The sequence below is a fragment of the Colletotrichum jinshuiense genome, chromosome 1 (genome assembly GCF_051148585.1).
Source record: "Colletotrichum jinshuiense chromosome 1, complete sequence".
Taxonomy (NCBI): Eukaryota; Fungi; Ascomycota; class Sordariomycetes; order Glomerellales; family Glomerellaceae; genus Colletotrichum; species Colletotrichum jinshuiense.
Window position 1 is genome coordinate 2,380,392 of NC_139302.1, and position 14,165 is coordinate 2,394,556.

General features: G+C 52.2%; 5 protein-coding genes across 5 annotated transcripts; 4 read left to right on the forward strand and 1 right to left on the reverse strand.

The window, feature by feature from the left end:
- Positions 1-2,379: 2,379 nt before the first annotated feature.
- On the forward strand, positions 2,380-3,541 carry EsH8_I_000633 (Whi5 domain-containing protein; the record flags this gene model as incomplete). The annotated part of the gene is made up of 2 exons (XM_083268046.1): positions 2,380-2,469; positions 2,549-3,541. 2 exons carry the CDS (start codon positions 2,380-2,382, stop codon positions 3,539-3,541), a joined length of 1,083 nt encoding a protein of 360 aa, XP_083118484.1.
- A 924-nt stretch (positions 3,542-4,465) lies between these two features.
- EsH8_I_000634 (uroporphyrinogen-III synthase HEM4) lies at positions 4,466-5,464 on the reverse strand (the record flags this gene model as incomplete). Its single annotated transcript, XM_083268047.1, has 2 exons — positions 4,466-5,097; positions 5,164-5,464. The coding sequence occupies 2 exons, from the start codon at positions 5,462-5,464 to the stop codon at positions 4,466-4,468; spliced, it is 933 nt and encodes a 310-aa protein (XP_083118485.1).
- A 1,001-nt stretch (positions 5,465-6,465) lies between these two features.
- Positions 6,466-7,122, forward strand: EsH8_I_000635 (flavin-linked sulfhydryl oxidase; the record flags this gene model as incomplete). The annotated part of the gene is made up of 2 exons (XM_083268048.1): positions 6,466-6,596; positions 6,684-7,122. 2 exons carry the CDS (start codon positions 6,466-6,468, stop codon positions 7,120-7,122), a joined length of 570 nt encoding a protein of 189 aa, XP_083118486.1.
- Positions 7,123-9,039: 1,917 nt separating this feature from the next.
- Positions 9,040-10,942, forward strand: EsH8_I_000636 (thiamine diphosphate-binding protein; the record flags this gene model as incomplete). Its single annotated transcript, XM_083268049.1, has 4 exons — positions 9,040-9,226; positions 9,293-9,996; positions 10,052-10,581; positions 10,639-10,942. 4 exons carry the CDS (start codon positions 9,040-9,042, stop codon positions 10,940-10,942), a joined length of 1,725 nt encoding a protein of 574 aa, XP_083118487.1.
- Positions 10,943-12,069: 1,127 nt separating this feature from the next.
- EsH8_I_000637 (putative tRNA acetyltransferase) lies at positions 12,070-13,346 on the forward strand (the record flags this gene model as incomplete). Its single annotated transcript, XM_083268050.1, has 5 exons — positions 12,070-12,141; positions 12,251-12,418; positions 12,477-12,965; positions 13,017-13,157; positions 13,215-13,346. 5 exons carry the CDS (start codon positions 12,070-12,072, stop codon positions 13,344-13,346), a joined length of 1,002 nt encoding a protein of 333 aa, XP_083118488.1.
- Positions 13,347-14,165: the final 819 nt, after the last annotated feature.

Here is a 14,165-nt window from a genome sequence, read left to right on the forward strand (position 1 = left end):
GCATGTACATGTTAGGTGCATCCCACTGTTCGGATGTATCTGTATCCATACCTATGTCGATGCCCGGATACAATCTTGCATTGCTTATTCATTCTGTTGCGTCGGCGTTTGGTGGACAAATCATGGGGGAAGTAATATTGCGCATGGAGTCTTGTCGGGAATATCTCTAAAGACGCCATCTTACTCGATCGACAACGCGGAGTACTTTCTTCTCATCTTTCCAGACGCCTTCGCCATATCAAATAGTCTGACTCTGTGTCTGCCCGTCAGGTCAGCTATGGATGCAGGGTACACTCGCATATCTCCGTCAATATTTGCATCCATCTCACCACGTCTTAGAAATAACCGTGTTCAGTTTGTGACTCCAACCCCGTCGCTGCCTACTACCAGACGATCCAGATCAGAGCGTCTCGTATCATATCTCTGGTCCTTGCGGTTCGTATGCATGCATGCATTGCGATTTGGGTATGTTCAAACAGTACTCCGTAGCAGCTGAGCATCTCTCTGGGACATCTTGCAGAGGGACCTACGCTATCCAATGAAGGTTACCATGAACGTAGTAGGCTGTTCTTGCGCCCCACCTGATTCGCAACTACACGTGCATGTTTGGCTAGTTGGCTAGTTGGCTAGTTGGCTAGAAGTTGAATTTCGCATCCAGCCCAATAGAGAACACCCGTCCTCGTCGGCCAATCGGTCCAAAAATGGTGTGTGTGCAGTGGTGCGCGAATGTGCCACGCAGGCTGCAGCAGGTCCTGGATGGTGGGTTGTTGGTAATTAAACGGCAGGGATCTTGATTGACCCCCCCTAAACCGCTGCCCGCTTCGGCACATTGGTGATTCCTCTATCCGTACATGCCATGGTGATATCAAGGCACAGCATCCATCTGCACAGAATAAAGGCAGCAATTGTGCAGGTCTATCGCTATTTCCGAGGGCCATGTCTGTTTAATTGGCCTTAGCAGTATATAAGACAGCTTAGCTTACTTACTCATGGCAAAGTCGCAAAAAACGATTGCCACGACCACTGGACGCAAGCCACACACACTTGAAGAACGTTGGTCTGATTTTTAACTGAACATTGCTGTGTAATCTGATTCCAAGTCTTTTTGTAGACGAGGCTCCAACCTTCTTATGTCCAGGTTTCATGCAGCCTACCTCGCTGAGGAGAAATGAACAGACCTGTGCCATTTTATATGTATCGCAGGTGCACCTGTCGCGCCCGGCTGCCCCAAGGTAGAGTAAGAGCACCATGTGGTGCTAGAGACAGCCGAAACAGCTCGCTGGGCAACCATGCAACCGTGCGAGCAGTCTTTACTTGGCTGCGGCAAGTCCCAGCCTATTCATTACACTGCAAACCACTAGATACACCCTTCCTTTCCCTTCGTTGATGCCAGCTGCGACACTGAGATGGCGGGAAAGCCTCGCGATCCTCAGGTGACTTCCCATAAAGATATTAAAGTATACGAGGAATCAAATCACGAGCAAGGTTTAACCAACGCCCAAGTTGCAGTATATATAGGAGAAATTAACTATCGTTATTCGCCTGGGCGGATGGAGGAGGTACGAGGATTCAACATAGAATTCTGTATCCATCATTTTGAATCCAGCTACGATTTCAGATCCTCCTGCCCCCCCCCCCCCCCCCCCCCCCCCGCGGGTTGCTGTGCAATCAGATGCTAGACATCGAAGAAGTCTAGTGCCCCCTAAAGGCAAGGCGTCTTAGTCCGCCCCGCCTCAACCAGATGTCTACACTAGGTAAGGTAGTAAGCACGGGCACAGGGCAGTCGAGTACCATTTATTAGCTGTAAGGATGGAACGGGGGCCACCGTGCACCAGACCACGACAAGGCCTGCCACTGCCAAAGCCAGTGCAAGTGCCACCGGGCTGCCATTGGCGGCGGCGCTTGGTTTCCACGGGAATGGAATAAAGTGTGAATTTTGCTTCCCGTCGGGGCCCCGTTCGCTGAGACTGGACCACTCATTCCACAGCCAGCTGAATCCTCACACTTCTTCCCGTCCTCTCTCTTTGGCATCCTCCACCACCGCAAATCTTTACGCCCGTCCTTGACAATTGCTCCCCTCGTAGAGATCTCACCCTCCTCTGCGACACACATTCCATTCCCACACGCATTCCATTCCCACACGCATTCCAACAAAACAATTTCAACCCCTCGTCCAATCCTTGTACCGTTACTACACATACATCCAAGTCATAGACCTTCGGTTCTCCTACAACCCCCCGCCTATGTCAAAGTTGGCGCCGGGCGACATTTCCTGGGCTATAGCAACTTCACCTCCCACAGGCCGCCCCTCGGATCACAACGACCACAGCCCATCATCTTCCTTTGAAGACTCGATTGATATACTCCGCAGTACCGTGCATGCTCGGCATTCAAGTCATGTCTTCTCCGTGGAAGCAGCAGCCCGAGGAGGTTGCAGACAAGGTGTTGAAGAGGGCAGAAGTCAGCAAGGTAAGTTGGGATATGGGCGCCATCACGGCCGAAATGCACTGCATAGCCTTTTGGCTAACCACATATATCTCGCTCACAGATAGCTCGAAGGCTGCAAAATCGACTTGCCCTGGCCCAGTTTAAGACCAAGCATGGCTGGGAAGACCTCACTCTCGATACTATCGAACCTAAGTTTGAGGAGGAATTGCGACGGAAGCGTTTGTGCGATGGAGACGTCTTGTCCGACTCATCCTCGAGTGCATCCGACCTTCCATATCCTACAAGAACCCTCATGAGCTCGCCATTGAAGGCTCCTCTCTTTTCCGACGCCATTGGCTCAAGTAACGGAAGTACCGGCCACCGCAAACGGACATACATGGCTTCTTTCGATTATCCCTCTTCCAGTCCGAGCAAGCGTTACCGGTCTTCTCCCACGCCGATCAAACCTCTACACAGCCATGCATCATGGAAGGAAAGCCACCAGCTGGCGCAGTCATCCCCAATCAAACCCAGAAGGCAGCAGCACTTCACCACGTCGACTGGCCCCGATGTTTCATTTTTCCAAGGAGCCCGGAGACTGGCGGACGACCTCACATCACCCAACTTTGCAGCGAATTCGGATGACGAAGATGATCTCCTACCCACGCAGTCTTTCCGGTCTGCCAATATCCGTTCTTCGCCTCCGACAACCCCGCCAATGCGCAACCGTGCGATCCCCAATCGCCGCACCAAGGACAGAGCTGCAGGTGCTGGCCCGGCCAAGTCAGGAGAAGAGGGTGCCGACCTCTTGCTGTACCTCGCCGCCTCCCCGTCACCAGCCGTACCATCTACCAAAACCAGAATGGAGCCTCCATCGACACCGCCATCCAAGGTCGGCCGCGATATGACACTTCCCTCATCTCATATGACCACGCCTGGTGGTGGCAACTTGTTCCCCAACACGCCAGGGCAAGGATTCGATTTTGCCGAATTTGTCAATATCACACCAAGCCCGGCCCAAAAGGCATGGAAAACGCCCGTCACCCTCTCGTCAGCAAGGACCCCCGTCAGCTTGGCTAGAAGAAGGCTGACGTTTGATGAACCCCTGGCTTGACGGCAAGCTCTCAATATGCACTTGTCGCATCATTTCTTTCTTTTCTACAGTTTACGTGATACCAAATTTGGCTTGTCTTACTCGCCCGGCTCAGCCTACGAATGTGTGGGCGATAATCTTTTTATGTCTTTTTGCAAGTCGGATATGACGATGGAGGGCTTCGCTTCAGGAAACACGAGAACGACATGCCCGGAAGGAGACGCTACTATGAAAGTGTTTGTTAAAACCCTTTTTTTTTTTTTTTTTGCGCATGAGGCCATGCCCGAAAATAGGGGGGGAGTTTCGGTGTCAGGATTTGAGAAGCATGTCAATCAACTGTGTATGTTAGGCCCCGCAACAGTGTCGTTAAAGCGCTTCTTACCTTTTCCCTTTGGGGGGAGAGGGCTCTTTTTTTCTTTCCATTCTAACGTTTCCCTTGAAAATGGATCCTTTGGCCGGGTCGGATCGTTCGGTCTGAGTAGTAACGTACGCGCTCAGTCGTGCGACGCGTCGTTCTCGGTGAGGTCAACGCGGCGCATGACGCGCAAGCGCGACTTTTCGCGCTCGCGTCGCATTTTATTTAATGAGGCAGTAACCAATCAGAACGTATCAGAGCATGTATCTCTCATTAGTGTCCGTGCATATTCACGACCAGTTGTGTCATTTTCCCTGTCTACTTAAACTCTGGTTGTATGACTAGTGGACGTTCAAGTTGCTGGGTCGTGTCTGAACTTCTATGGATTGGAATAATCGCCTTGTTGCGTCGTGCCACATTCCATTCTGCCTTCTACCTAGACGCGCGTGATCGTGTGAGAGACGGGAGCCCACAGTTGGGAAACAGGTACTGGCGCTATGGCTGTGAACATGTATTAGTCGCTCGCAGTTCACCGACAACGCCCAGCTTGTCACATTTGTTTATTTAATCTTGCTGGAATTTCCAAATTGTCACCTTTTCGTTTCCATGAACTGAGCAATGCCACGTTTGACACCCTCGGGACTTGGTTCCTCGGCACAGACATCTGGCTCAAAGTCAAACGTTCGTCTCAGATAATCCCTTGTCGTCGGGCCGATGGTCGCAATAAACGTCTTGCGTTTCTCCAACCCAGTCTTCGTTGCCTTGCCTGTTGACTCATTCAACATTCCTAGACCGCGAAGCATGCTGTCGCAGCCTGTTGGGGAGAAGACGACGATCCAGCGCACCGGCCGGGTGTCGGTAGCCTTCAAGATGCCACGGAAATCTTGCGGGAAACTCTCCATCACACCCGTCCCGTAGACCACGATCTCATCCACTTGGATCCTCCTGTCACTGGGCAGATTAGGGCCCATTAGGGTTTTGGGGATGATGTCCCTCCTCTGCTCGCCAACGAGGAACAGCATGGGCGGCTTAGTCGGCCGGCCATGGTACCATTGGTCGTAGTGCTCCAGTATGAATTTGGCCAAGGCGTCGCCGTTCCCGGTGTGCTCCCCGAAGATCTGCAACGGGGGTTCCTGTGCAACGGACTTAAGAGCCCGTGTGGTGGCCGGGCCGACGCTGTAGATCGGCACACCCTGAAGATGAGGCCATCTTTCTTCGGTCCCTGTTGATCCGGTCAGCGGCTTCCCGTCATCGTGGGTGCGGCAACTTCCAAAGATAGCCGACTAACCCTTCCTTTCATCGACCAATTGGGCAAACGCCTCAACGGCCCGCTGCGAGGTGAAGATCAGGCCGCCGTATGAGGCGTCGGCGCCGGTATTAACAGCGCGGTGGTGCAAGACATTTCTGATTGTTGCCATGCCCTGCTCTTGAAAGTTGTGGTGCAGGACTGGGACAAACAACGGCTCGAAGACATGGTTGTCGCATTCGCGAGAGAACAGGTCCTCGTACGAGTCGCCAGGTGTCGACTTGGTCTTGAGTAGCAGCACGGGCACCTTGGCCGGTAGCGGGCTTGGAGGTGTTTGGGCCATGGCAAGATTGTTGTCGTTGAAAATAGTTCCCCGGGAAGCTGAAGACACCAGCACTTGCTCGCCTTGGGGACCAGATCGTGTAACTTTTAATCCTTTAATTAAACGTTGGCATCTCACTCACACACAAGTCTTGCTGGGCAGCTTTGCCCCGCCGGAGCGGGTTCCAAGATTTTTGGCTAGGCTAAAGTTACGTACTGTCTTAGGTAAGGCAAGGTCTGATGCTGCCCTTCGTTACCAATGGGAAGCCATCCCGTGCTAGTTATCAATTGCATTTCTAACTCCCTATCAACTTGACTATATAATAAACACTTTGTGGGTGTATCTTGCAAAGGGAGTCACATTGTCTATTCGGAACAACCGCTGGCCTCGTCCATACCCAGTCCGCACTCCCCCTGTTTTTGTTTTGTTATTCTACCCGGACTGGCCAGGCGATAAGCCTCAATTACCGACAGACTGGAACCGGGACTTGGGACTAAGAGGAACTGCTACTTTTTACGTATATAGGCATGTTACCTAGAACTGTCTGCATAACGTGTTGGCGGTCCAAAAGACAGCGGTCAGGCCGAGAAAATCAGAAGACCTTGTGACACTCCGTGCGGCTCAAAGACAGAAGCACCCCATTTCATCTCACCGACGATAAGATCTATTTAGCATCGGACCCCCATTCGGTCCTGGGTCTGCAAGTCGCCGCGCGAGTAACTGAGACTCCTACCCGCCACCACACATTGCGACTGGAGGCACCCTAGCACGGTTGGGTACACTGTACATCCGCAGCGGCAAGCCGGCGTCATCGGCACAGGTACCCCATATCTTATCGATAAGGGAGTGAGCTTTGGAATATTCCACGGGCACAGCGTAGAAGCTTACAAATTTGTGGCTCGGGTATCGCGCGTTCTGAATCACCCCATTCAAGTCCCTTGTCGTGTCAAATTATTCTTTTCGGTCCGCCGTCCTTTGTTTTGGTTCTCGCGATAAGAGCGAACCCTGTGCAGCAGTCAGAAATGGCCGATGAAGAGCGAGATCCCCCGGCTGGTGGCGTCCCTCCAGCAAATGCAACCCCATCCGCGGCGACGGCAACTGAGTCGCCCAAGCCCTTGCCTAAGGGCATGGTCCTAGGCCCGGACGGCAAGCCGTAAGATAATTATGTTTGCTCTGGTTTTTCTGTGCTGTCGTATCCAACTTTGTTCTTTGAACTCATACTAACGCATGGCTTCTTCAGGTGTCGATCATGCTCCTCCAAAAGCGCGTTCTCCAGCTGGGCAGTCCAGATGAATGGCTCGGTTAAAAAGGGAGCACCGGCGACTTCAGGGCGAATTGATGATTGCCCGCCCGATGTCGAAGCCCTTGGACGCGGCACCTGGCAACTGCTACACTCGATCGCTGCGACATACCCCGAAAGGCCATCGCCGACCCAGAAGGAAGATCTTCGAGGCTTCATGAGACTATTCTCGAAGCTGTACCCATGCTGGGTGTGTGCTGAAGATTTCCAGTCCTACATGAAAAAGGAGCAGGTACGGGTTGACGGTCGCAGCGAGTTTGGCAACTGGCTGTGTGAGGCGCATAATGAGGTGAACCGCAAGCTGGGGAAGAAGGAGTTTGACTGCAGCAAATGGGAGGAGCGGTGGCGCACCGGTTGGAAGGACGGCCGTTGCGATTGAATGGCACAGCCTTGTATTGCGTATGTTGCATTGGCGTAGGCGTTTACATTTGGCCGGGGCATATCTCTTCTCAAGAGGTTGTTGCATGTAAAATATTTATACCTTGTATAGAGTATCATTCACACGGATGGCCACATGAGGCTGAGCAGGGGTTTGCCCGTCCTTTATTGTGCGTCGTTCAATCTACTTTTTCTTCATTGCAAGTCCCCTCCTCTGCTTTAACCTGATAGGGCGTTGTTGCAGATGAACACAATTGACACAGGTAGATCTCCATCATCCTAGCTTGCAAATCCTCTGCACATGATGTGATATTTGCTGCCTTTTGTCTGGTAGAAGAATGGGATCAAGAACCAAGGTCGCTGGTTGGCCATTTGATGCACATTACCTAGTTTCTACAAGGATGGAAGGCGCTATAGCAACTCGTTGGCCTCGGCTCGGGTGATTCCGCGGTGCATTCGAATCGCGGCGCGAAATGGGCCGGTCTTCGAGCGGCCGTCCGAGACCGAGAATCGAGGGTCCGGGTCCGGATCTGCAGCTCCACATTTTATCCAGATGGACCGTAGCAAGGCCGAAGCTTGGTGCCAAAATCAGATCATGTGGGAAGCATGCGGGATTAACGTGAGGATGTACAAGAATAACAGGATGGCGGTCAGCGCGAAGAGGCGACAGGAGGGATCTACGCTGGCCCAGCCTGTCAAACTTGGCTCGACTGCATAAGAGTGCATCACACAGCATTGATCACTGGTTTGACAGCTCACTTTCGAAGCTTAAAGCCTTACTTCTTCTCGTTCGTTAAGGAAGAAACGACATCGACATGGCCCGCTACCCAACAGCGTGGTCTGGCCGGCAGCGCATCCCGGCGAGACGGGCGCACAAACTATGTTGTCAAGGAACAACAGCTGCATGGCGCTGCAGGGTGGTCACACTTTAGGGAAGATGTGGTGCTGTCCGGGTGGCGCGCCGAGTGGGTATCTGCCAGAGGCCCCGCCGAAGCCCGCTTCTTTTGTCTTCCTCGCTGCTTCTGTCGGCAAAAGGCACGCAACGAACGCATCTCGGAGACAAGGAACAGGGAAGTATTGGGCCAAGAAGTTACCATTTAGAACGTTCTAAACAACGTGATCCTTTACATGATATGAGCATCGTGTGCCAGGTTACGTTGATTACGATGCTTCCCTCTGGGCTTCTCCGAATATCTCAACAAGGCCCTCTTTTTCCAAATCATGCCTGAGACCTCAAGCAAGGTAGCTTTGGTCTGAGGGCTGAACCAAGACCCGGCCCTGGTGACACCCCCCCCCCCCCCCCCCCCGGCCTCACCCGGCACCAGCCCGGTGTAATGGTGACCGCACTCCCATGTGGCGTGTTCAATTACATCACTATTGTTTACACCCACTTGATGCAATAGACCATTGTCTGCTGCTGGCTCTATTCTCATGCGTGCCTGACTGGGTAACAGCGCTACCGAATCCCATGTTCTGTCTCCTATCGGAACCCAATCCCAGCTTACCATGCCCCATGGAGCCCATTCCATGCCGAGACCACTTAGCCTCCCTGGTTCAACAGCCTTACGAACAATCTGTCACTTATATGAATATGCCGTTACGTGAGCTGCCACCCACCGCCGATGGCCCTGTCGTTTCATCTCGCAACGCAATGGACGGTGGCCTGACATGATCCTAGTCACTCCATTCTGCGAGACGAAGTGAGTCCGGCCGAGACCGATATCGCCATCTCCAGCAGTCGTCGACTTGATATAAGCCTGTCTGCCTCTTGTATATCTGGCAGAGGCAGATCTACTCCCAGGTCCAGAAATCAAACACATCACATTTGCCTTGCCTCACTCGTAGCAGCATTAAACACCACTTTTTACATCCCAAAACCCATCTCCTTTCTTTTCAGCCATTGAATACCGACCCAACCATGGCTGATATCAGAACGCAAGGGCTAAAAGAGCCCGTTGATGTTGCCGAGTACCTCTTCAAGAGACTTCACGAGATCGGGGTCCGCTCGGTCCACGGTCTTCCTGGAGACTTCAACCTCGTTGCCCTCGACTACCTCCCCGACTGTGGCCTGAAATGGGTCGGCAGTGTTAACGAGCTCAACGCCGGTAAGTGCCGTTGTAGCCCATCTGTCATCTTCACCATCCCCAACTCATGCTAACATCTCTTGTAAGGCTACGCTGCTGATGGTTACGCCCGCGTGAAGGGCATCTCTGCCATCATCACCACATTTGGTGTTGGCGAACTTTCGGCCATCAATGCCATTGCCGGCGCCTATTCAGAGCATATACCCGTTGTTCACATTGTCGGCTGTCCTTCTACCATCTCCCAGAGAAACGGAATGCTTCTGCACCACACTCTTGGTAATGGCGACTTCAACGTATTCTCCAACATGAGCTCTCAGATCTCTTGTGATGTAGCTCGTCTCAACAACCCGGCTGAGATCGCCAACCAGATAGATCATGCTCTTAGAGAGTGTTGGATTCGCAGTCGTCCCGTTTATATCATGCTGCCCACCGACAACGTCCAGAAGAAGGTGGAGGGCGAGCGGTTGAAGACTCCCATTGACTTGAAGGAAACACCCAACGACCCCGACAGGGAGGACTACGTCGTCGATGTTGTTCTCAAGTCCCTTCACGCAGCGAAGAAGCCAGTCATGCTGATCGACGCCTGCGCTATCCGCCATCGCGTCTTGCCCGAGGTCCATGCGTTGCTAGAAAAGACAAAGATCCCCGTCTTCGTAACTCCCATGGGCAAGGGGGCCGTCAACGAGTCGCATCCCAACTATGGCGGTGTCTACGCTGGAACCGCTTCACAGCCCGATGTTGGTGAACGTGTCGAATCCTCGGATTTAATTTTGTCTATCGGTGGCCTCAAGGTAAGTTGGCATGGCTAATTTGGGATCCACGTGCAAGCCGCTAACTGCATTGCAGAGTGACTTCAACACTGCCGGGTTCTCATACCGGACGTCGCAACTCAACACCATTGACTTCCACAGCACACATATGAGGGTACGGTACTCTGAGTACCCTGGTATCACCATGCGTGGTGTTCTGCGCAAGGTCACCGAACGCCTCGACCTAACCCAGCTATCTATCATGCCATCCCCAGATGTAGTGAACAGAGTGCCCAGCCCGGCCTCGGACCCGTCACAGACCATCACTCAAGCCTACCTGTGGCCAAGAGTTGGAAACTACCTCCGCGAGAACGATATTGTGGTCACCGAGACGGGCACAGCCAACTTTGGCATCTGGGATACCAAATTCCCCGCTGGCGTCACGGCGTTGAGCCAGGTTTTCTGGGGTAGCATTGGCTGGTCGGTTGGCGCAGCCCAGGGTGCCGCACTCGCCGCCAAGGACGCAGGTGAAGACCGGAGGACAATTCTGTTTGTTGGTGATGGCTCCTTCCAGCTCACAGCACAGGAGGTGACTACCATGTTACGCCATGGCCTGAGGACAACAATGTAAGTCATTCACCGCCTCTTATTTTGGATCTAAGCCAGACTGACGCTCTGCTCTAGCTTCGTCATATGTAACGACGGGTTCACAATTGAGCGATTCATCCACGGAATGGAGGCAGAGTACAATGATATTGTGCAGTGGCAGTACAAGGAGCTTGTGACGGTGTTTGGGGGCACCGAGAAGACGGCCAAGACGTTTGTGGTCAAGACCAAGGATGAGTTGGAAGAGCTCCTCACCGACGGGGAGTTTAACAACCCCAAGACGCTGCAGTTTGTCGAGCTCTACCTTCCCAAGGAGGATGCTCCGAGGGCATTGATCATGACGGCCGAGGCTAGCGCCAGGAATAACGCGAGGGCGGAGTGATCAATTACAGAATAGATGGAAAGATAACGCGAAAGATTTGTTTCCTTTGCCCCAGAGAGGGCTCCAAATGACGCACGGCTAGATGTATTTTTCTCATTCAAAAAATCCTATTAATGGGTTTGCAAAAGGTTCGGAAACCGGTACCAGAGTAGTTCAGACTGAAGTTCCATTTTCCTGGCTTTTCAAGTTTTCGGTGACATTCTTTCCTTACAACTGAGCCTGTGCTCTTCAGGAGGAATACACCACCACCCTGGGCATTCTGTGGCAGTGGAAAGCTGGTACATAGTAAACATAGGAGAGCCCTCAACCATTTGTGTTGCGAGATGCGGGGTTGAAATCCGGGTAGGATTTTAAGGTTTGGCGTTGGCAAATCCCGCAACCTGAAGATATATCATCCGGATGGTTTCGTGACCGCACTCCGTCGCCATCCAAGGAATCTAAACTCTTGTACTAGTTGGTCTATGAAACCTCGGGCGTAATCGCGCAACGTTGGCGCACTTTATGTTAACTTTGTCAAGGTCCCAGACAAAGTGTGAATATGGACTTGAAAACGAAGCAAAGCAGCAGGCCCCACCCTTTCCAGTAGAAGTCAAAGGCGAAATAACTGTTATGAGCGTGAAATACACATGCCTAAAAGACGGAGTTCACGATGACATAGCATGGCCATAACAGAAGCTCTTTGCAATCGCAAAGATACCTGTCTCCCGTTTCATCATTCGCTACGTCGGGATGTACGTTGGTGCTAGAAAATTTGTATCAAACACGCCATCAGATTGTGATTTGAAGCCAAAGAAATAATTTTACATCAATAGTTACCACTGGGAAGTAAAAGCCCGAAGAGAAGAAAGCTTATGGGAAAGGTGTTTCGGGAATTGGAGTTGAGTGGGCAGTCTCTAAATTGGCGTAGAGGATAGCGGGTCTTGGGGGGTTTTTTTTTTCTTTCGCCTCCTTGCCCCCAGGGCGGTGTGGCATTTTTACCCCTTTCATATGGCGCACAGCTAACTTCTTCGTCGCATTACCAGCCATCCGCTTCATAGTCGCACATATCTTAGAGAGTAAACCAGTGAAGAGACTCAACTGCTACTTCAAGCAAACCCCACAAATAACGCGTATAAAATCAAATCGACATGTCGGACCCAACGAAGAGAAAGCAGCCTAGCTCGGGAGGTGGTAATGCCCACCCGGCAAAGAGAAGCAAGGTGAGTTTCTGTATGATGGCCACTTTTATGCCCATTGAGATGCGCTCATCGCGTTTCCTAATCTGACGACGGGCAACAATTGGGTATTTGGCTAACCGGTAACTTCTAGGGTGGCAAGAGCGGGGGGACGTGGCAGACGCCTCATCATAAGGCCAAGATTGCCAGTCTCCAAGACCGAGGTGTTACGCTCGAGGTCGGCGACAAGGGCATATGGGTCACATTTGCCCGAGGCATGGATGGAAAATCCATCAGCGAGTTCAACCTGCTCTGTGACCAGGTTTGTGGCCTCCCCAGCACTCCGTTCTCTTCATTCACCAACATACCTGTCCCTTTAGTATGGCAAAACGCTCTATGGCATTACTCCCCTTGGCGAAGACGTCGAATCAGACGAGGAGGACGAAGACATCGAGGCTTCTATCCAGAAGGAACTCGACGGTATCAGCTCCGCCAAAAGAGGGAAGTCCAAACGCAACTTCAAGGCCATCCGGGCTGGCATTGAATGCGTCTTTTTTATGAAGACAAGGGATCCCGTTGACCCCGTCGAGCTTTGCCGCCAGATCTGCCAAGATGCCAGTCTGTGCACAGACTTGAAAGAGCGGAAAACCAAGTACATTAACAGACTAACGCCTGTAAGTGTCGTGGACAAGGCCTCTGAGAATGGTGTTGCTAGAGTGGCCAGAAAGGCTCTGGCACCGTGGTTCGACCTGACGAATGATGTTGTTGCTCAAGATGCGGAGGGCGACGTCAAGGAGGAGGAAGTGAAGGGAGTGGAGGTTAAAAAGGATGAGTCTCAAACCAAGATCGAGGAGAGGCCGGCTTATACGGTTAGTTCGACAACGCGGGAAGTTGGCCAAGTTTGTGCTAACTTTCGACAGTATGCAATCCGGCCTTCCATACGTAGTAACCACACCCTTGAACGCGACGAACTCATCAAGCAGATCGCCTCAGTGGTAAACCCGCGCCACAAAGTCAACCTAACGAATCCTGACAAGGTCATACTAGTTGATGTATTTCAGGTAAGCAGCTGTAATGGGTGCGAAGGGGCAAGTGAACGCCAGCTGACAGATCTGCAGAGCTTCTGTGGCATGAGCGTTATCGAGGGTAGCGACTGGGATGGACTGAAGAAACTCAATGTCAACGAGTTGTACAAGTCTTCGCCCGGGGCGAAGTCAGATGTCCCTGCCGTGAAGGGAGGTGACAAATAGGCAGCAGACCAAGCACGTTAGAGTAGTGTGCTGGGGCTCTGAGGGATGAAGTCTGATATGCAGTCCGTTGATCGAAGGGAAGGGGTAAACCATTCCTGGGCACTGCGGCACGGGCAACCGATGCCATGCGAGTTAACTAGACTAGAACTGCGGGAAACAATGAGGATGTGGCTAAGGTCCCTCCGCCACCACGGTGTTTGGCGATGTTTGCTCAATCTTCAGTCCAACTTGGCGAGCTCCTGCAAGAAGACGATGACGACACAAAACCCCAGACCAAGTATGATGCTTAGTCCACTGCCGTTGCTGTATACATAAGGCGGGGAGATGTCATTGGTATATGGCCAGTTTAATATTGCGCAGCCATCTTGATGCGCCGTCTCCAACCTTTTGGCCAGAACTCATTCCGGGACTGGAGAGTGTAATCGGCCACTCGGGAACGGAGCAGTCTCTCTAGGCTCATAGAAATCAAGATGCCGACTGCTGGCGCAGGACGTATTTGAAGGAATGGATCAGGGTTACGGGGCTAAGCGAGACAGAGTTGAGGAAAGATACCAAATGTGCTTTGTGTGTCTGACCTAATGTGTGTGTGTTGCCCCAGTACCTGGACAGGTGCCTAACATAGGACTGTAGTCTCAAAGAGGGCCTCCGAAGAACGCATGGTTCGAGGCAGCATTACTCCCTGCCTGCACAGTCATGCAAGTACAGAAAACTAGGGGTGTGTGGGGTGCCCATGTACCCCCCGCCCACCCCCTCAACAACGCTAAGCCTTATTGCGATAAATTTGACGAGTCTCCAGAACCGTCAGCAACTTCCAAAGTT